This window comes from Choloepus didactylus, chromosome 1 (genome assembly GCF_015220235.1).
Source record: "Choloepus didactylus isolate mChoDid1 chromosome 1, mChoDid1.pri, whole genome shotgun sequence".
In the NCBI taxonomy this organism is placed as follows: Eukaryota; Metazoa; Chordata; class Mammalia; order Pilosa; family Megalonychidae; genus Choloepus; species Choloepus didactylus.
In genome coordinates this window covers 211,112,842-211,135,732 of record NC_051307.1, presented here as the reverse complement: position 1 = coordinate 211,135,732, position 22,891 = coordinate 211,112,842, and the positions used below count along the sequence as shown (strand labels likewise).

Sequence of the window (22,891 nt, the reverse complement as noted above, 5' to 3'; positions counted from 1 at the left end):
CTACAGTTGGGTGGGTCACATCTCCATGGACATTGAACCAATAGGTTCCAACCCAATCCACACTAATACATCTGCCCCCACAAGAATGCGTTAAAGAATGTGGCTTTTTTGGGGGGGACATAATATATACAAACCAGCACAGCAGGTTTTTGATGACTGAATCTCTTTACTTGTAATTGGTCTGTTGAGGTCTTCTATTTCTTATAGATTCAGTTTAGATTATTCCTGTGTTTCTAGGAATTTGTCCATTTCATCTAAGTTGTCTAATTTTTTTTGGCATACAGTTTTTCATAGTATCCTCTTAAAGATCCTTTTTATTTCTGTGGGGTCAGTAGTAATGTCCCCCTCTCTTTTCTGGTTATATTTATTTGCATCTTCTCTCTTATTTGTCAGTCTTGCTAAGGGTTGGCCAATTTGATTGCTTTTCTCAAAGAACCAAAATTTGGTTTTGTTAATTCTTGCTCTCTTTTGTTTTAATTCTCAATTTCATTGATTTATGCTCTAATCTTTGTTATTTCTTTCCTTTAGATGGCTTTGGGATTGGTTTGCTGTTCTTTTTCTATTTCCTCCAGGTGTGAAGTTAGGTCTTTGATTTTAGCTCTTTCTTCATTTTTAATGTAGGTATTTAGGTGTATAAATTTCACTCTCAGCACTCCCTTTGCTCAATCCAATAGGTTTTGATATGTTGTGTTCTCATTTTCCTTTGTCTCAATATATGTACTGCTTTCTCTTGCAATTTCTTATTTGACCCACTGATTGTTTAAGAGTGTGTTGTTTTGCAGAGTATGACTCCCGGGGATGAATGCGGACCCGGCATCGTGGGACTGAGAGTATCTTCTTGACCAAAAGGAGGATGCAAAATGAGACGAAGTAGTTTCAGTGGCTGAGGGATTCCAAATGGAGTCGAGAGGTCACTCTGGTGGACATTCTTATGCACTATATAGATAACACCTCTTAGGCTTTAATGTATTGGAATAGCTAGAAGTAAATACCTGAAACTACCAAACTCCAACCCAGCAGTCTGGACTCCTGAAGACAATTATATAATAATGTAGATTACAAGGGGTGACAGTGTGATTGTGAAGACCTTGTGGATCACACCCCCTTTACCTAGTGTATGGATGAATGGAGGAATGGGGATAAAAACTAAAGGACAAATGGGGTGGGATGGGGGGATGATTTGGGTGTTCTTTTTTCACTTTTATTTTGTATTCTTGTTCTGGTTCTTTCTGATGTAAGGAAAATGTTCAGAGATAGATTGTGGTGATGAACGGATAACTATGTTATCATACTGTGGACAGTGGATTGTATATCATGGATGATTGTATGGTGTGTGAATGTATTTCAGTAAAACTGAATTTAATTAAAAAAAAAAAAGAGTGTGTTGTTTGATTTCCGTATGATTTTTGATTTTCCAGCTTTCTGCCTGTTATTTTTTTTCCAGCTACATTCCATCATAGAGAAGATGGTTTGTATAGCTTCAGTGTTTTAAAATATATTGAGACTTGTTTTGTGATTCAGCATGTGTTCTATTCTGGAGAATGATCCATGTACCCTTGAGAATAATGTATATCCTGCTGTTTTGCAGTGCTGTGTTTTGTGTATGTCTGTTAGGTCTAGTTCCTTTATCCTTTTATTCAAGTTTTCTGTTTCCTTATTGATCCTCTGTCTAGATGGTTAATCTATTGATGAGAGTGCTGTATTGAAGTCTCCAACTATTATGGTAGAGACATCTATTTCTCCTTTCAGTTTTGTCAGTGTTTGCCTCATGTATTTTGATTGTTTTGCCTCAAATATTTATGATTGTCATTTTCTTTTGAGAGAGTGCTCCTTTTTAAATATATAGTGTATTTCTTTGTCCTTTATAACAGTTTTACATTTGAAATCTATTTTGTGTGATATTAGTATAGCTGCCCCAGCTCTTTTTTGGTTACTGTTTGTGTGGAATGTCTTTTGCCAAACTTTCACTGTCAGTCTATATGTATCCTTGGGTATAAGGTGAGTCTCTTGTAGATAGCACATAGATGACTCATATTTTTAAAATCTCTTCTGTAAATCTGTGTCTTTTGGTTGGAAAGTTGAATCCATTAACATTCAATATATTACTATAAAGCCAGTTATTATTTCAACCATTTTATCCTTTGGCTTTCATATGTTATATCTTATTTTTTCTTTCTCTTTTACCCTTTTAGTTACCCTCACTGATTATCTTCATTTCTACCTTCTCCTCCAAGCCTCTCTCTCATTTCTTTTCCTTTCAACCTTCAGAATTCCCTTTAGTTTTTCCTACAGGGAAGGTCCTTGTTAGTGAACTCTCTATTTCTGTTTATCTGTGCATATTTTAAACTCACCCCCATTTACCCAGTTTTGCTGTTTGCTGGATAAAGAATTTTGGCTGGCAGTTTTTCTCATTCAGTTCCATAAATATATCATACCACTGCCTTCTCATGTCCACGGTTTCTGATGAGAAATTGTGACTTAGTCTTATTGAGCATCCATTGCATATGATGGGTCATTTTTCTCTTGCTGCTTTTAGAATTCTCTCTTTGTCTTTGGAATTTGATATTCTGATTATCAATCAGATAATCAGAACATTGAAGTAGTCTTGGAGTAGCTATATTTGGATTTATTCTGTTTGGAGTACATCATGCTTCTTGGATATGTATATTCAAATCTTTTGTAAGTGTTGGGAAATTTTGAGCCATCATTTCCTCAAATATTCTTTCTGCCCCTTTTCCCCTCTCTTCTTCTTCTGGGATACTCAAGAGACATGTGTTTGTGTGCTTTGTGTTGCCACTTGATTCCCTGAGACCCTGCCCAATTTTTTCCATTCTTTTCTTTCTTTGTTCTTCTGTCTGTGAGATTTCAGATATCCTGTATTCTAATTCACTGATCCCTTCTTCCACCTTTTGAAATTTGTTGTTGTGTACCTCTAGTATATTTTTTATTGAGATTGTTCACATACCATACAATTATGCAGAGATCCAATGTGTACAATCAGTTACCCATGGTACCATCATACAGCTATGCATTCATCATCACAATTAATTTTTTTCAATGTTTAGAACATTTTAACTACTCCAGAAAAGAAATAAAGACAAAAAAGGAGACCCAAATCCTCCCATACCCCACCACCCCTTTCCATTATTGACTTATAGTATTGGTATAGTACATTTGTTACTGTTGATGAAAGAATGTTATACTACTAACTGTGGTGTATAGTTTGCTATAGGTATATTTTTCCTATATGCACCTCTATTATTAACTTCTAGCTATAGTGTCATACATTTGTTTTAGTTCATGGGAGAGATTTCTAATATTTGTACAGTTAATCATGGACATTGCCCATCACAAGTCACTGTTTTATACATTCCCATCTTTTAACATTCAACTTTCCTTCTGGTGACATATGTGACTTGGAGCTTCCCCTTTCTGCCACACTCACACACCATTCAGCAGTGTTACTTATTCTCACAATGTGTTATTGTCACCTCTGTCCATTTCCAAACATTTAAGTTCAACCTAGTTGAACATTCTGCTCATTAATAAGCAAGTGCTCCCCATTCTTTAGCCTTGTTTTATATCTTGGTAACTTATATTTCACATCCATGAGTTTACATATTATAATTACTTCATATCAGTGAGACCCCACAATATTTGTCCTTATGTGTCTGACTTGTTTCACTCAATATAGTGCCCTCAGGTTTCCTTCAACTCATTTTTTAAGATGGTTTTGTTCTCACACCATACATTCCACCCTAAGTAAACAATCGATGGTTCCCTGTATACTCACATATTTATGTATTCACCACCATCACCACTATCTATATAAGGACATCTCCAGTTCTTCCACAAAGAAGGAAGAGGAGTCAAAGAAGGTCAAGAGACAAAAGAAAAAGAAAAAAGAAAGAGAAAAAAATGAAAAAAAAAAACCCCATCTAGAAAGCAACAAAAGTAAAGATAGCATTAAACTAAAGTAGAATAAAGAGTCAGACAGCATCACCAATGCCAAGAGTCCCATACCTCTCCATTATGCCCCCCTTTTATATGCATTTAGCTTTGGTATATTGCTTTTGTTACATTAAAGGAAACATAATACAATGTTTCTGTTAATTATAGTCTCTAGTTTACATTGATTGTATTTTCCCCCCAATACCACCCTATTTTTAACACCTTGCAAGGTTGACATTCATTTGTTCTCTCTCATGTAAAAACATATTTGTACACTCTATCACAATTGCTGAACACTCTAGGTTTCATTGAGTATACAGTCCCAGTCTTTATCCTTCCTTTTTCCTTCTGGTGTCCCACATGCTCCTAACCTTCCTCTTTCAACCAAACTCACAGTCATCTTTGTTCAGTGTACTTATGTTGCTGTGCTACCATCACCCAAAATTGTGTTCCAAACCTCTCATGCCTGTCTTTTCCTATCTGTCTATAGTGCTCCCTTTAGTATTTCTTGTAGAGCAGTTATCTTGTTCACAAACATTGTCATTGTCTGTTTGTCAGAGAATATTTTAAACTCTCCCTCATGTTTGAAGGACAGTTTTGCCAGATATAGGATTATTGGTTGGTGGTTTTTCTCTTTCAGTATCTTCTGTGTATCACACCACTTCCTTCTTGCCTCCATGGTTTCTACTGAGAAATCCACCCATCGTCTTATCAAGCTTCCATTGTATGTGGTGGATCAGTTTTTCTCTTGCTGATTTCAGGATTCTCTCTTTGTCATTGAAGTTTGATAATCTGATTATTAAGTGTCTTGTCATAGGCCTATTCAGATCTGTTCTGTTTGGGGTGCGCTGCGCTTCTTGGATTTGTAATTTTCTGTCTTTCATGAGAGATGCAAAATTTTCATTGATTATTTCCTCTATTATTGCTTCTGCCACATTTCCCTTCTCTTCTCCTTCTGGGACACCCATGACATGTACATTCATGCATTTCATGTTGTCATTCAGTTCCCTGAAATGTTGCTCATATTTTTCCATTCTTTTCCCTATTTGTTCTTTTGTGTGTAGGATTTCAGGTGTCTTATTATGCAGTTCCTGAGTGTTTTCTTCTGCCTCTTGATATCTGCTGTTGTATGTCTCCATTGTGTCTTTCATCTCTTGTTTTGTGCCTTTCATTTCCATTGATTCTGCCAGTTGTTTTTTTGAACTTTCAATTTCTACCTTTTGTTCACTCAGTGTTTTCATTATATGTTCATCTCTTTTGCCATATCTTCCCTAATCTTTTTGAATTGATTTAGCATTAGTTGTTTAAATTCTTGTATCTCAGTTGAAGTTAAGTTTGTTCCTTTGACTGGGCCATAACTTCATTTTTCTTAGTGTAAGTTGTAGTTTTCTGTTGTCTAGGCATCTGGTTTCTTTGGTTACCCCAATCAGGTTTTCCCAGACTGGAAAGGTCTCAGGTCTCAGAAGGAGGCAATATTCAATATCAATTTTCCCTGAGGGTGTGTCTTAGAAGATTGACACACCCTATGAGGCCTCAAGCTGCTGTGTTTTTCCTAACCTGCCCAGCAGGTGGCACCTGTCAGCCTTTTGCTCCTGACTGGTGTAAGGAGGTGTGGTCCACTTAGTTTCTATTTTGGCTTTTGTCCCCCAGGCTCTGGGGTCTGCTTCTGAATGGAAGGCTGGTGGTAGAGCTGGGCACCACCCCCTTCTTCTTAGGGGTGTGTGATGGTTAGGTTCACATGTCAACTTGGCCAGGCGATAGTACCCAGCTGTCTGGTGAAGCAAACACTGGCCTAACAATTGCTGTGAGGATGTTTATGGCTGGTTAATAAACCAACAGGCTGGTTTATTAAATCATCAGTCAGTTGACTGCAGCTGTGACTGATGACTCACCGAAGGGCATGTCTTCCACAATGAGAGAATGCAATTGGCTGGATTTAATCCAATTAATTGGTTGAAGACTTGTAAGTGAGACAGATAGAGGACCTTCACTTCTTCTTCGGCTGCCCAGTGAAGCATTTCCTGAGGAGTTCATCAAAGTTGCTGGTTTGTTTCCTGAGGAGTTCATCGAACACGTTCATCGAAGATCCCAGTTCATTTCCTGAGGAGTTCGTCGAAGTTGCTGGTTCATTTCCTGAGTTCATTGGACATCTTCCTTGGAGTTGACAGTTTGCTGAATGCTCTACAGAATTTGGACTCATGCATACCCACAGTTGCATGTGTCACTTTTACAAACTTGATAGTCAGAGACACCTCTCATTGATTCTGTTTCCCTAGAGACCCCTAACTAATACAACTTGGTACCGTGAGAGGTTCTTGAGAAACAGAATCTTAAAATGGGCTTTTACAATTTGTTTTCTACTCTGATTAGATTCAAAGGCACAAATGACTCTATTTCCAGTAATCAAGGGGGCACTGACAGTCCATGGCATGAGTTGGCAAAGGAGATAGGCAAAATAGCACCATTTGATTCTCCTAATCATACTCTAGTATGAAGCAAGGCTCTGGGTGACAGTTTTTTTGACACGTTCACTGAGTTTTGCAGAATTAAGAGATATAATGATGTTGGCTGGCTGCTCTTAGATACTTTGGATAAAATTGTAAGAGAAAGGGATGAGCTAAAGGCTTCAAATTCAAAACTTAAATGCCGTATGACAGATGTAAAGGTTTCTATATGTGCCCTGAAAGAAAATCTATTTCCTTTGCCTGCAGACTGGAAGTTTCTGAAAACCAGATGCAGACTCTCATTGTGTGAGTAGCAGATTTACAACATAAACTAAAATCTCAACCTCTCAGGGTGTCTGCTGTTGAAGTGAAGGCATTGATTGGAAAAGAATGGGATCTGGAAACTTGGGATGGGGACATATGGATTGATAATAATGGCAATGAGGACATTGGAACCCTGGATTCTGCTGAGTCATTGTTAGATTTACCTGTAGAGGGCTGTCCTGAGGAAATAGCTTCTCCACCTCCAGTCTGTCCTAAGGAGCCTGCCATCCAACCCCCACCTAAAGAGATTAACCCTTCAGTGCCTGCTAATCCTGTAATCACCTCCCCTGAGGAAGCAGCCCTCACTCCTCTGTCTGGAGAGATTAACCCTGTTTTAAGAGATTAAAATGCAACAGAATGTCCTGAGGTAAATGGCTTGAGAGATAATTCTAATTCTTTTCATGACCCACTCCCACCACCAGCCTTTGCTTCAAGAACTATAACTAGGCTAAGGTCTCAACAGGCCCCAAAGGGTGAGATACAAAGTGTGACCCATGAAGAAGTATGCTATAATCCAAAGGAACTGTATGAGTTTTCCAATTTATACAGACAGAAACCAGGGGAATATGTGTGGGAATGGATATTAAGGGTGTGGGATAATGGTGGAAGGAATATAAGGTTGGTTCAGGCTGAATTTACTGATATGGGTCCACTAAGCAGAGATTCTGCATTCAGTGTTGTAGCTTGGGAGGTTAGAAAGGGTGTTAACAGTTTGTTTGGGTGGTTGGCTGAAACGTGGATCAAAGGGTGGCTGGCATTACTGGAGGTTGAAATGCCAGAACTGCCCTGGTACAATGTGGAGGAGGGGATTCAATGGCTTAGAGAGATTGGAATGTTACAGTGGATTTATCATGGAAGACCTGCTCACACACCCTTGGAATGTCCAGAGGACACACCTTTTACCAGGACCGTAAGGAATAAATTTGTGAAACTAGCTCCATCATCCCTGAAGAGCTCTGTAGTTGCTCTTCTCTGTAGGTCAGATATTACTGTAGGAACCGCTGTCACTGAGCTGGAATCCTTAAACACAATGGGGATAATCAGGTCCCGAGTCGTCAGAAGCCAAGTGGCTGCAATTAATCACCACAGACAAGGTGGGCATGGCTACCATAATGGAAAACAGGCTCAAAGCAGCAATCAAAATAATATGACTTGCAGAGACTTATGGCATTGGCTAGTGGATCATAGGTAAAATAGATGGGCAGTCGACTAAATTCTTGTTTGAACTATATAGGCAGGAGAATTCTAGGTCACGTGAACAAAAGTCTCCCTTGAATTACAAAAACAGAGAGTCACGGCCCCTTAATCAATTCCTGAACTTGAGACAGTTTACAGATCCAGAGCCCCTTGAATGAAGGGAAGGCCAGGTACACTTGGGGAAGGACCCTGTTACACTGCCAAAAATTTATACTGTTAATCTTCCTCCCAGCCTTCCCCAGGGGGGCCTATGGCCTCTTACCAGGGTAGCTGTGCATTGGGGAAAAGGCAATGATCAGATATTTCATGGATTATTAGACACTGGTTCAGAAGTGACATTAATTCCTGGAGACCCAAAACATCACTCTGGTCCACCAGTCAGAGTTGGGGCTTATAGAGGTCAGGTGATTGATGGAGTTTTAGCTCAGGTCCATCTCACAGTGGGTCCAGTGGGTCCTGGACCCATTCTGTGGTTATTTCCCCAGTGCCAGAATGCATAATTGGAATAGACATACTCAGCAACTGGCAGAATCCTCACATTGGTTCCCTGACTCCTGGAGTGAGGGCTATTATGGTGGGAAAGGCCAAGTGGAAGCCACTAGAATTGCCCCTGCCTAGCAAAATAGTGAACCAGAAGCAATACTGGATTCCTGGAGGGACTGCAGAGATTAATGCCATTCTTAAGGACTTGAAGGATGCAGGGATGGTGAGTCCTACCACATCCCCATTCAACTCTCCTACTTGGCTTGTCCAGAAAACAGATGGGTCTTGGAGGATGACTGTGGATTATCATAAGCTTAACCAGGTGGTGACTCCAATTGCAGCTGCTGTTTCAGATGTGGTATCATTGCTTGAGCAAATCAACACATCCCCTGATACCTGGTATGCAGCTATTGATCTGGCAAATGCTTTTTTCTCAATTGCTGTCAGTAAGGACCACCAGAAACAGTTTGCATTCAGCTGGCAAGGCCAGCAGTTTACATTCACTGTGCTACCTCAGGGTTATATCAACTCTCCAGCCCTATGTCATAATATTGTCTGCAGAGATCTTGATCATTTCTTCCTCCCACAAGACATCACACTGGTCCATTATATTGATGATACCATGTTGATTGGACCTAGTGAGCAAGAAGTAGCAACTACTCTAGATATGTTGGTAAGGTATTTGTGTGGCAGAGGATGGGAGATAAATCCAACAAAAATACAGGGGACTTCCACCTCAGTAAAATTTCTAGGTGTCCAGTGGTGTGGGGTCTGTCAAGATATTCCTTCTAAGGTGAAGGATAAGCTGTTGCATCTGGCCCCTCCTATCACCAAAAAAGAGGCACAATGCTTAGTTGGCCTCTTTGGATTTTGGCGACAACGCATTCCTCATTTAGGTGTGCTACTCCGGCCCATTTACCGAGTGACCAGAAAATCTTCTAGTTTTGAGTGGGGACCGGAACAAGATGAGGCTCTGTGACAGGTCCAGGCTGCTGTGCAAACTGCTCTGCTGCTTGGACCTTATGATCCAGCTGACCCAGCTGGAAGTGTCAGTGGCAAATAGAGATGCTGTTTGGAGCCTTTGGCAGGCTCCTATGGGAGAATCACAATGCAGGCCCTTAGGATTTTGGAGTAAAGCTTTACCATCCTCTGCAGATAACTACTTTCCATTTGAGAAACAATGTTGTTGACCTGCTACTGGGCCTTAGTAGAGACAGAACGCTTAACCATGGGCCACCAAGTTACCATGAGACCTGAGTTACCTATCATGAGTTGGGTGTTGTCTGACCCACCAAGCCATAAAGTTGGGCATGCACAGCAGCACTCCATCATAAAATGGAAATGGTATATACGAGATAGAGCTCAAGCAGGTCCCGAAGGTACAAGTAAGTTACATGAGGAAGTGGCCCAAATGCCCATGGCCCCCACTCTTTCCACTTTACCTTCTCTTTCCCAGCCCACAGCTATGGCATTTTGGGGAGTTCCTTCCAGTCAGTTGACCGTGGAAGAGAAAACTCGGGCCTGGTTTACAGATGGTTCTGCACGATATGCAGGCACCACCCGAAAGTGGACAGCTGCAGCACTGCAGCTCCTTTCTGGGATGTCCATGAACAACAGTGGTGGGGAGAAATCCTCCCAGTGGGCAGACCTTTCAGTAGTGCACCTGGTTGTTCACTTTGCTTGGAAGGAGAACTGGCCAGAGGTGCATTTGTATACTGATTCCTGGGCTTTTGCTAATGGTTTGGCTGGATGGTCAGGAACTTGGGAGAAACATGATTGGAAGACTGGTGACAAAGAAGTCTGGGGAAAGGGCATGTGGATAGACCTTTCTGAGTGGTCAAACAACATGAAGATATTTGTGTCCCATGTGAATGCTCACCAGAGGGTGACTTCAGCAGAAGAAGATTTTAATAACCAAGTGGATAAAATGACCCGTTTGGTGGATACCAATCAGCCTCTTTCCCCAGTAACTCCTGTTGCCCAATGGGCTCATGAACAAAGTGGTCATGGCGGTAGGGATGGAGGTTATGCATGGGCTCAGCAACATGGACTTCCACTCACCAAGGCTGACCTGGCTACAGCCAGTGCTGAGCATCCAATCTGCCAGCAACAGAGACCCACATGCAGTCCCTGATATGGCGCCATTCCCTGAGGTGATCAGCCTGCTACCTGGTGGCAGGTTGATTACATTGGACCACTTCCATCATGGAAGGGGCAGCAATTTGTTCTTACTGGAATAGACACATACTCCAGATGGGTTTGCATTCCCTGCATGACATGCTTCTGCCAAACCTACCATCCATGGACTTACAGAATGCCTTATCCACCATCATGGTATTCCACACAGCATTGCTTCAGACCAAGGAACCCACTTCACAGCAAATGAAGTGAGGAAATGGGCACATGCTCATGGAATTCTGTGGTCTTACCATGTTCCCCATCATCCAGAGGCAGCTGGGTTGATAGAACAGTGGTATGGCCTGTTGAAGACTCAATTACAGCACCAACTAGGTGGCAATACCTTGCAGGGTTGGGGCAGTGTTCTCCAGGAGGCTGTGTGTGCTCTGAATCAGCTTCCACTCTATGGTGCTGTTTCTCCCATAGCCAGGATTCATGGGTCCAGGAATCAAGGGGTGGAAACAGGAGTGGCACCACTCACTATCACTCCTAGTGATCCACTAGGTAAATTTTTGCTTCCTGTCCCTGCAAGCTTAAGCTCTGCTGGTCTACAGGTCTTGGTTCCAAAAGGAGGAGTGCTTCCACCAGGAAACACAACAATATTCCCATTGAACTGGAAGTTAAGACTGCCACTTGGCCACTTTGGTCTTCTTATGCCTCTGAATCAACAGGCAAGGAAGGGGATTACTGTACTGGCTGGGGTGATTGATCCTGACTATCAAGGGGAAATAGCACTGCAACTACACAATGGAAGTAAAGAAGAGTTTTCCTGGAATACAGGAGATCTCTTAGGGCGTCTCTTAGTACTACCATGCCCTGTGATTAAAGTCAATGGAAAACTGCAACAACCCAATCCAGGCAGGACTACCAATGGCCAAGAAACTTCAGGAATGAAGATTTGGGTCATCCCACCAGGCAAAGAACCATGGCCAGCTGAAGTGCTTGCTGAGGGTAAAGGGAACATGGAATGGGTAGTGGAAGAAGGTAGTGATAAATATGAGCTATGGCCATGTGACTAGTTACAGAAATGAGGACTATGATGGCATGAATATTTCCTCCTTGTTTTGTTATGATTATGTTTGTATTTGTCTGTAAAGCAAATATCTTTGCTTTCTTCTCTGTCTTATCCCCTTATCATATGGCATAACCTGTACTGTTCATTTTGCTGTATTTAAGCTAAAGGAAATCAATTTTAAGAGCTAATGTCACCCAAGGACTTGCACCCTATTCTGGAGAGATTTAATGCATTTCCAGTTGTATGCTGCACAGCAGAGTATTGTTAGGCAAACTATGTGTCTGTTATTGTTATCTACTTAGAGATAAAGTATGCTTCTAGGTGATGTGTATAACTGCCAAGTTGACAAGGGGTGGACTGTGATGGTTAGGTTCATGTGTCAACTTGGCCAGGCGATAGTACCCAGCTGTCTGGTCAAGCAAACACTGGCCTAACAATTGCTGTGAGGATGTTTGTGGCTGGTTAATAAACCAACAGCCTGGTTTATTAAATCATCAGTCAATTGACTGCAGCTGTGACTGATGACTCACTGAAGGGCGTGTCTTCCACAATGAGAGAATGCAAGTGGCTGGATTTAATCCAATTAATCAGTTGAAGACTTGTAAGTGAGACAGATAGAGGACCTTCACTTCTTTTTTGGCTGCCCAGTGAAGCATTTCCTGAGGAGTTCGTCGAAGATGCCGGTTCATTTCCTGAGGAGTTCATTGAACACGTTCATTGAAGATCCCAGTTCATTTCCTGAGGAGTTCATTGAAGTTGCTGATTCATTTCCTGAGGAGTTCATTGGACATCTTCCTTGGAGTTGACAGTTTGCTGACTGCTCTACAGAATTTGGACTCATGCATACCCACAGTTGCGTGAGTCACTTTTTTTTTTTAAATTAAATTCAGTTTTATTGAGATACATTCACACACCATACAGTCATCCATGGTATACAATCAACTGTCCACAGTATGATAACATAGTTATGTGTTCATCACCACAATCTATCTCTGAACATTTTCCTTACATCAGAAAGAACCAGAACCAGAATAAAAAATAAAAGTGAAAAAAGAACACCCAAATCATCCCCCCCATCCCACCCCATTTGTCCTTTAGTTTTTATCCCCATTTTTCTACTCATCCATACACTAGATAAAGGGGGTGTGATCCATAAGGTCTTCACAATCACACCGTCACCCCTTGTAATCTGGGTTGGAATTTGGTAGTTTCAGGTATTTACTTCTAGCTATTCCAATACATTAAAACCTAAGATGTGTTATCTATATAGAGCATAAGAATGTCCACCAGAGTGACCTCTCAACTCCATTAGAAATCTCTCAGCCACTGAAACTATTTCGTCTCATTTTGCATTCCCCTTTTGGTCAAGAAGATACTCTCAGTCCCACGATGCCAGGTCCAGATTCATCCCCGGGAGTCATATTCTGCGTTGCCAGGGAGATTTACAACCCTGGGAGTTGGGTCCCATGTAGGGGTGAGGGCAACAAGTTCACTTGTCAAGGTGGCTCAGTTAGAGAGAGAGAGGGCCACATCTGAGGAACAAAGAGGTACTCAGGGGGAGACGCGTGAGTGACTTTTACAAATTTCATAGTCAGAGACACCTCTCATTGATTCTGTTTCCCTAGAGACCCCTAACTGATACAGGGAGATACACCCCCTAAGGAGTTATCATGCATTTAAATAGGCTCTTTGTCTCTCTGACTTTGCTATCTCCACTGTTGTCTGGGTCAGAGCACTGCAAATTGAAAATGGCTGGGGCTTTCTCCACTGAGCCGCTTGGGTAGAGAGAGAGTGAAAAAGGGACAGAAAAGCCCCCTTTCAGGGTCAATCCATGGTCCCCCCAGTTTCACCCACCAGCCAGAGATAGCACCTGGTCCTCTGGGCTCCCCATCTTGGGACAGAGAAGTCTTCTGTTTCTTTAAGGTCAGTCATCACTAAAAGCCTCTGCCTGCTTATTGAGGATTTGTAGCTTGTATTGAGTCATCCACATTTGTTCATTAATACCCCAGTTGAAGCTGGACTGAGGTGTATTTGCTTGTTCAGAGAGTGCTGCTTTCTACCATGGTGAGGTTTTGCAGTTTCAGCTGCCATGGGGGAGGGGGTTTCTGGCTTGTGTCTGTAATTTTTACTTGCAGATTTTATGCTGCGATCTCAGGCATTCTTCCCAATCCAGGTTGGTGTAGATGTGTGGACAGTCACGGTTGTCCCCTAGCAGTTATTCTAGATTATTTGCTAGTTGTTCCTGGTTGTTTATTAGTTGTTTCAGGGGGGCTAACTGACTTCCAGTCCTCTCTATGCTGTCAACTTCTCCCTCCTCCTTGAGTTTTTTTTTAATCTCCTCTAATGTGCCTTTCATTCCCATAAGTTATTTTTCTTTGCATGCTTTCAAATTGTTCTTTATGCTCATCCTTTGTCTCTTCAGCCATATTTTCCTTCATCTTCTTGAATTGATTTATGAGCTATGTTTGAACATCTTTGATTAGTTGTTTCAAATTCTGTATTTCCTCCAACTTAAATTTGGTCTTTGACTTGGCCATGTCTACTTGTTTCTTAGTATGGCTTGTAATTTTTTGTTGATCTCTAGATCTCTGATTATCTTGTTGGGTATTTATGATGATGGTCATTTTCTCTCTCTTGTCTTGAGTTTTATTATTGATTGACTTTGTGTTAATGCTCTTGTTTGGCACTTGGTTCAAATCATTCTAGATCTTTAGAACTGTCTGTGTTTCAGTGATCAATACAGGACCAGAAACCCACGAAGAGGTGTAGTTCTAAAGGGCCCTGGGGAGAGGGTCATTAAAGATGCCCAAAAGCATTTTCATTTTCCCTTCACCTCCTCCATGCTGCACTTTCCTGACCTGCCCAACTGATGGTGCTCTTTGGCTAACCTTTTCCCTTGGCCCTAAGGAGGGAGTGTATTTTTTCAACCTCTGTTAGGTGTTGAAACAATGGGCATGGGGATCTGGCAAGCTAGAAATGCAATTCAGAACTGGAACCCAGCAGTCCATACTCACCAATCAGAAGCCGTACTCAGTTCTACTGTGTTCCCCATCCCTGTTCCCAGGGAGGAAGACGTTCACACCCCTCTCTGTTTGCGGCAGCCAGCAACTGACTGTATCTGAGGTAAGCCTTGATGGTGGGGGATGGGTGCTAGCCACTTCCACAGGAGTGATTCACTTAGTTTTTGCTGTAGCTTCTCAGTTTCCCTGTCCTGCTCTTTCCTGGATGCTGTAAACTGCTTTCCTCATCTCCATAGCCCCAGAATCATTGACTCAGATGGTTTCTGCCTGTCCACTAGCTGTTTTTGTAGGAGTATGTTCTGTATTTCCCTACTCCACCATCTTGGAGTATTATCAGCCAGCAATTGTTGTTTGTTTTTAAACTTTAAAATTCTTCTTTATGCTCACACATTGTCTTCTTAATATTCTTTATCTCTATAGCCACCATTAGTTTCTTTCTATCCGTATAGATTGGATTGTGTGGGTGTACCTCTTGACAGCAGTTCTGCAACAGTCTCTTTTTTAACCTGAGAACACTGGTGTATGTGGCACTCCTCAGCCAGTTGTGTTCAGCATTTGATCTTTGTGGACTTGTTTTCCTGTGCTTAGATTTGCATGGGGTTCTAACTTGCTGCTGTGAGTGGCCCTATGGTCCACATCTTTGGCAGGAGAGATCCAGGCCATGCTGCCTCTGTGTGACTTTTAAGCTACATGGGACTGAATGAAGGGGAGTGATCTGGACTGGCAGGTCTGGTATATACATCTCCTACCTAATTTTGGTGTTTTCTTTTATTCATTATTTGTGGAGTTCTTTTCCAATCTCTAAAGCAAGTGGGATTTATTCTTTTATTAGTTGATTCTGAGGGGAGACTTTTCCAGGGGATATCTTAACGTCATTATGTTGATGACATCACTCTCATTGTGTTTCTGATTTGCATTTTGTTACAGGTGAATAATGCTGAACATGTTTTCATGTACTTGTTAGCCATTTGTACATCTTTGGAGAAAGGTCTGTTCAAGTCTCATTTTAATTGTATTGTTTGTCTTTTTGTTTTGAATTGTAAGAAATTTTTATATATTCTGTACATTAAACCCTTATCAGATATATGTTTTGTAACTATTTTCTTATTTCTGTAGTTTGTCTTTTCACATTCTTGACAATGCCCTTTTATGCCCAGAAGTTTTAATTATTTTTAACTGTTTTATTTTGAAATACTTTCACATGTATAGGTCTGTTACAAAAATAATAAAAACCCCAGATAAAGAACTCCAGCATACTCCTATCCCTCCCAGGTATCCAGAAAAAGGTGTGAATTTTGATGAAGTCAAATTTATCTATTTTGTTTTCTTTTGTTGCTCATGCTTTTGGTGTTAAATATAAGAAACATTGTCAAATCTGAGGTCATGAGGATTTATCCCTCTGTCTTCTTCTTACTAACTTTATTGTTATTTAGGCCATGGTTCCATTTTGAGTTAATTTGTAGATCTGGTGTGAAGTATGGATTCAAACTCATACTTTGCATGTGGTTATCCAGTTTCCCCTCCCCATTTGTTGAGGCTGTTCTTTCTTCATTGACTAATCTTGGCATTTGTGATGGTTAATTTTTTTTTTTTACATCTTCATTTTATTGAGATATATTCACATACCACGCAGTCATACAAAACAAATTGTACATTCGATTGTTCACAGTACCATTACATAGTTGTACATTCATCACCTAAATCAATCCCTAACACTTTCATTAGCACACACACAAAAATAACAAGAATAATATTAAAATGAAAAAGAGCAATTAAAGTAAAAAAGAATACTGGGTACCTTTGTCTGTTTGTTTGTTTGTTTGTTTCCTTCCCCCATTTTTCTACTCATCCATCCATAAACTAGACAAAGGGGAGTGTGGTCCTTATGGCTTTCCCAATCCCATTGTCACCCCTCATAAGCTACATTTTTATACAATTGTCTTCGAGATTCATGGGTTCTTGGTTGTAGTTTGATAGTTTCAGGTATCTACCACCAGTTACCCCAATTCTTTAGAACGTAAGAAGGGTTGTCTAAATTGTGCGTAAGAGTGCCCACCAGAGTGACCTCTTGGCTCCTTTTGGAATCTCTCTGCCACTGAAGCTTATTTCATTTGTGATGGTTAATTTTATGTGTCAACTTGGCTAGGCTATGATGCCTAGTTTTTTTGTTTTTTTTTGATCAAATGCTAGTTTAGATGTTGCTGTGAAGATATTTTGTAGATGTGGTTACCATCTATAACCAGTTGACTTTACCCTTAAAAATGTGTTGTTGGTCTCTCTAATCAGTTAAAGGTCTTAAGAGAAAAAACTGAGGTTTCCTGGAAAAGAAGAAATTCTGCCTTAACACTGAAGCATAAAATCCTACCTGGATTTCTAGCCTGCCGACTTTCCCTATGGATTTCAGGGAATCCCCACATGAACCAATTCCTTCAAATAAATCTTTTTAGATATTTTTATAACTGCACACACACACACACACACACACACACACACACACACATACATACATATATATCCCCCTGTCTCCATCCTGTTGGTTCTGTGTCTCTAGAGAACCCTGACTGATACAGCACCCTTGTCAAACATTGATTGGCCATAGATGTTTGGGTTTATTTCTATACTCTCAATTTTATTTGATTGGTCTGTATTGTTATACCAGTACCACACTATTTTGGTTTCTGTAGCTTTGTAATAAGTTTTGAAATTGAAAGTGTTAGTTCTCCAACTTTTTTTTTCCTTTTCAATATTGTTTTGACTATTTGGGGCCCCTCGCAGTTTCAAATGAATTTGAGAGTTAGGTTTCCCATCCCACATGGGTTGTCTTTCCATTTTTTTAGACCTTCTTTCTTTCAATAATATTTTACAATGTTCAATGTTCAAGCCTTTCATCTCCTTGGTTAAATTTATTCCTAAGTATTTTGTTCTTTTGGAGGCTACTGTAAATGGAATAGTTTTCTTAATTTCTATTTTGGATTGTTCGTTGCTGGTGTATAGAAACACAACTGGTTTTCGCATATCAATCTTGTACCCTGCAATTTGGTTGAATGTGTTCGTTAGCTCTAGTAGTTTTTTTTTTTTTTGTGGATTCTATGACATTTTTATTTATAGAGTCATGTCATCTGCAAATAATAGTTTTACTTCTTCCTTTCCAGTTTGTACGGCTTTTATTTCGTTTTCTTGCCTCCTTTCGCTGATCAATTGACTTTTTCAACAAAGGGGCTAAGGCAATTCAGTGGGGAAAGGGCAGCCTTTTCAACAAGTGGTACTGGAAATTATCTTTCCATATGCAAAAAAATGAACCTGGATCATATATCCTCACCCCCTAGTCCTAAATGTAAAGTCTAAAACTATAAAACTTTTAGAACAAAAGAGGAGAAATCTTTGTGGCTTTAAATATCTCTCACAGATTACAACCCCGAAAGCATGATTTACAAGATTAAAAAAAAATAGATTGGACTTTATCAAAATAAAAAACTTTTGCTCTTCAAAAGATATCACTAAGAAAATGAAAAGACAAGCTACCGACTGGGAAACTATATCTGCAATCATCTTTTGGATAAAGGAGTTGTATCCTGAATATATAAAGAACTCTTACAATTCAATATAAGAAGTTAAATAATCTAAATGAAAAAAGGACAAGAGATTTCAATAGACACTCATCAAAGAAGATATCGATTAGTTAATAAGTACATGAAAAGATGCTCATTAGGGAATTGCAAATTAAAACCACAATTAGATAACCCTATCTACTTACTAGAATGACTGTTTTCAAAAGACACAGTGTCAGGTATTGGTGAGGATGTGAATAAACTGGAACCTTTATATATTGCTGGTGGGTATGTGAAATCTTTCAGCCACTTTGAAAAGGTTTAATAGTTTCTTAAAAATGTAAACATAGACTTGCCATTCAACCCAGAAATTCCACTCTAGTTTTCTGTTCATGAGAAATGAAAATCTATGTTCACACAAAGACTTGTACATAAATGTTTATGGCAGCATTATTCATAATAGCCCAAACTGGTAAATGGATAAACCAAATGTGGAATATTCAGCAATTAAAAGGAATGAACAGCATGGATGAACCTCAGACACATTATCATTAAATGAAAGAAGCCAGACAGAAAACACTACATAACACATTATTCCACTTATATGAAATTTCCAGAATTTACACATCTTTAGAAACTGAAAGCAGATCAGTGATTGCCTGGTGCTGAAGGTGGGAGCAGGGATTGACTGCAAAGGAGCCCAAAGGAACTTTTTGCAGTGATATAAATGTTTTAGAACTTGGTCATGGTAATAATGGAAGTGTATACTTATATATGGTGAATTTTATGGTATGTAAATTATACCTTAATAAAGCTATTCAAAAAAGGTATAGATTTTTTCATTCAGGGTTCAACCAGAGAAAAGAACTAGTAGGATATCTATCTATCTATCTATCTACCTACCTACCTACCTACCTACCTACATGCCTATCTATCATCTAGCTATAAATATGGCTATAGGTTTATAACGAGTAATTGGCTTATGCAGTTGTGGGGACTGGTCAAGCAAGTCTGAGGTCTGCAGGAATGGAAGGGAAGATCATGAGCAGCCTGGAATCCACAGAAACAGTTCAAAACTGTCATCCATAGGCTGTCAGGCAGGAAGATCCAGAAGGGGGAGAGCAATTGTAGACCCAGCCGCTGTTTGGAGTCTGACTCAGGGAATGCCTAAGCCTTTTTTCCCCCCGCAAAGGGCTTCCACTGATTGAGTTATGGCCACCCTGGACAATTTCCCTAGACCGAAGTCAACTGACCAGTGACTTGAATTACATCTGAAAAATCCCTTCATAGAAACACCTATATTAGTATTTGGTTGAATTACTGGGAGGTATGTGTATGACACAAAACACTACTACCCTCCTTCAGTCCTTGTAGTTTAGCCTAGCCATACTAACACATCAAAAAACCAACACATACTTGTACAAGTGTTTTGTTTTCCAAAGAAAGATAGTTTGCTTTTCCAAGCTACCTGGAAGTTTTATTTGCTCTTTCGGTCACTCAAATGGCATTTTTAGAGCACCCACTGTGTGCAAGACACAATATTGTAGGCTGCACTCTCTCTCTTCTTAAAATCTTTTTATATGGTGAGTGGCACATAGAATGTACTCAAATATGTGTCAAATGATGATGCCAGCAACACACGGACAAGATTTATTCAACCCCCAATTCTACTTAGGCACATAGTACTTATGTAGGCTATTGTTCTTTATTTGGAGTATGTATTTGCAGCTTCAAATTGCAAAGTTTCTCATTTCTTTCTCCAAGCATACTCACAAAGTTTACATACCTAAGCCTGTTTGATTTTGCCAAGGATTTCCTGAAGGAAAAGTGGTCTATAAACAAGTAACAAGTAGAGAAGCAAGATAAATTATATTGCTGATTAGTTACAATAATTATAGGAAGGGGCACTTGAAGACATGATCCTCTGAGAGCTAGTGTTTATGAAAATCTATTTTCTAACGGATCCAAATTTCTAGCCTTGCAGTTTTCCAGAATTTGAGGATACTGATTCCCTATACATCTTCCAAGGGAAGGCAAGTGAAAAGAAATCTCACTCACTCACCCTCCACTTCCTTGAGTAATGAATTAGTGTTGCAGCTAAGCAACCGTCTGTCCAGGCAACCTTCACCCAGCCCCTGGGGCAGCTGGCCGGTTTCCATGGTGACGACTTTGTTTCCACCAGGCTAGCGGCCACTCTCTGCTTGCTGTTCGGCTGTGAGCTAATGGGTTTCCAGAGATTTGACCCCTCGTTATCTTCCTTCCTTCAACCAAAGGAGAAACTCACTGAACGTTTGTTTCCTTTTCTCTGCGCAGCCGCGAAGTAGTGAAAAACAATCAAACAGGTACTTTTTGTCCTCCGTTTTTCTCTTGGCCTCCCTTCCAGGCTAGGCGACCGCGATTTGTGTGCCAGCAAAAATATTCTCTTTAAAGGTAGGAATCTCCAAATTCTGTGGGCATCTGCGGCAAATACAGTTGGTATCACCGTTAATTGTTCAGTATTTACATGACATTTCAGATTTCCAATACGTTAGGTATACCTATTTTTGCCCGATCATAGCATCACTCTCTCTAGGTTGGAAGCAAAACTAAGGTAAGACACACTATTGCTGTTCAAAAATAATAGTTTTAAATATCAGCTTTTTGTGGGGAGGGAGTTATATCTCAATAACCATATTATTTATTTATTTGTTGTGGTTTGCATCATAGGGAGCAATCTAGACCCAGAATTTCAGAGGTGTATGGATATTTGTAGAGCCCCTAATCCAATTCCTTAATTTCATCTACCGTGAAACTGAAGCCCCAAAGAGAAAGTGACTTACTCATTTCTTCAAAGCAAATGGGTGGGGAAACTGTAACAGGGATTCCTCCTCATTTATCTCAACTGCCATTTGTAAAACTAATACCATATTTGGAAGATCTAAAAGGGCCTAGAATTTTATTTTGGTGTTGATATATGATATATTATGAATATATTGAATTGTTATGAATGTATTGTTTGCTTTTACAATTATGGCTTTATGGACTTTTCTTCTCAGAGTGTAGATGTGGAGTATTTCATCTTTAGGGGACCAAGATGTCAGATGAAAACAAAGCTGCCATTGCGGCAGAAAAGGAAGCTTTAAACTTGAAGTTACCTCCCATTGTCCGTCCCCCAGAAGCTATAGGTGTTGACACACTATTACAAAGTAAGCTGCTGAGTTACAGAAGATCCAAGGAGCAGCAAAAGAAAATTAATCAGTTAGTGTAAGTAGCACAATTCTTACCTGAAATTCAAGTAAAGTGATTGGTGTTCATATGCTCATTCAAAAGCTTTAACTGTGTAGTTTGGTTCACGGACAAAATACCATCTTCAAGTTCAGTTAGGAAAATGATTGAAAAAGTAGTCATAATAATAGCAAATACTATACAGTATATAGTGCTTACTCTAATCAGGCATTGTTCTCATTACTTTACCTATATTAGTCATTTGCTTCTCACCACAACCCTATAAGGTAGGTAGTGTTGTTATCACTGTTTTATAGATTAAGAAAGTGAGGTGCAGATAAGTTAAGTAACTTGCCCAAGATCACATAACTAGGAATTGACAGAGTTGGGGCTTGAACAGTGGAGTTCTAGAGTTCAAATACTCGTCTCAGTATACTCTAACCATACTGGCCCCTGAAAGTCAAACCAAACCATTTGTGCCTCCACGAATAGCATTGCATTTCAACAAGTACTTAATAAAATATCTTGAAACTATTTGCATTTAAAATTTTTTCTTTGCAAAAGAAAACAGTCCATTATCCACCCCCACCCCCCTTTGTGGAAATTAAAACTGATTTAGGTACCAATTGAGAATTTCCTAGGTACTTGGCTTTGCTGGGCTCTGGGGATAAATAAGAGAAAGACATGGGTTTCATCTAGGAGATACCAACCCAACACTGAACTATGAAACAAAGAGTTTCTCTTTGGTGAGAGAAACTTTCTGCATTGCTTTTTCCCTTATTTATAAACATTTTTTTACCTGACTAATTTTTACTCTTACATTGTTGATGATCAATTATTACCAATTTGATAATTCAAATTTTGTTAATTTTATTTTCCTTATAATTAAATAAGTCAATTAATGCATATAAATTCTTTAGGTTTACATTTTTATTAGTCCATCGATCATCTACTCATATTTACACTTAAATATATAAAGTGTACTAACTGATATCAGTACCATGTACTATTAGAGATCCATCCCCATACTACCCCCTTCATTTCTAAGACTACTCAATGTTTCAGTAGACTTAGAGAGTAGAGGGGTTACCTAGGGATAACAAATGGGTCTTACTCCAAAACTTCATTATCCCACATTATTGTGGTGAACTACTTATAGTAGTTCATAGCTTTGAGGTCCTCTCAGGAATTTCCTTCTCTTTTTGTCTGCCTGAAAACTTACACTAGTTCTTCAAGGCTTAGCTTACAGATCACCTCCTCTAGGAAGCCTTCTTCTAATTTCCTTCATGCTGCTTTAACCCTTTCTACATATTGTTCTTACATCATTTTATTCAGCATATATTAAGTGCCTGTTGTTACAGAGAGAACCTGCATGTTACTGGGGAGACCATAGAGAACACGACAGAAAGGGCCCTGTCTTTAAGAAGTTTTATTCTAGTTGGAGGAGACAAACAGTAAACATGTTTTAAAAAGGGGGTGGTGTTGGTATTTTAAACTTTTAGATGTGAAGAAATAAGATAGTGGGAT

General features: G+C 39.8%; 1 protein-coding gene across 1 annotated transcript in view; it reads left to right on the top strand.

Annotated features, from left to right (window-relative positions):
• The first annotated feature begins 20,354 nt into the window (after positions 1-20,354).
• DNAH12 (dynein axonemal heavy chain 12) overlaps positions 20,355-22,891 on the top strand; it is a 304,653-nt gene continuing 302,116 nt past the window's right edge. The window contains 2 exon segments of the mRNA XM_037798810.1: positions 20,355-20,502; positions 21,196-21,403. Of these exon segments, the coding sequence (XP_037654738.1) occupies positions 21,234-21,403 (170 nt within the window). The 5' untranslated portion in view covers positions 20,355-20,502; positions 21,196-21,233.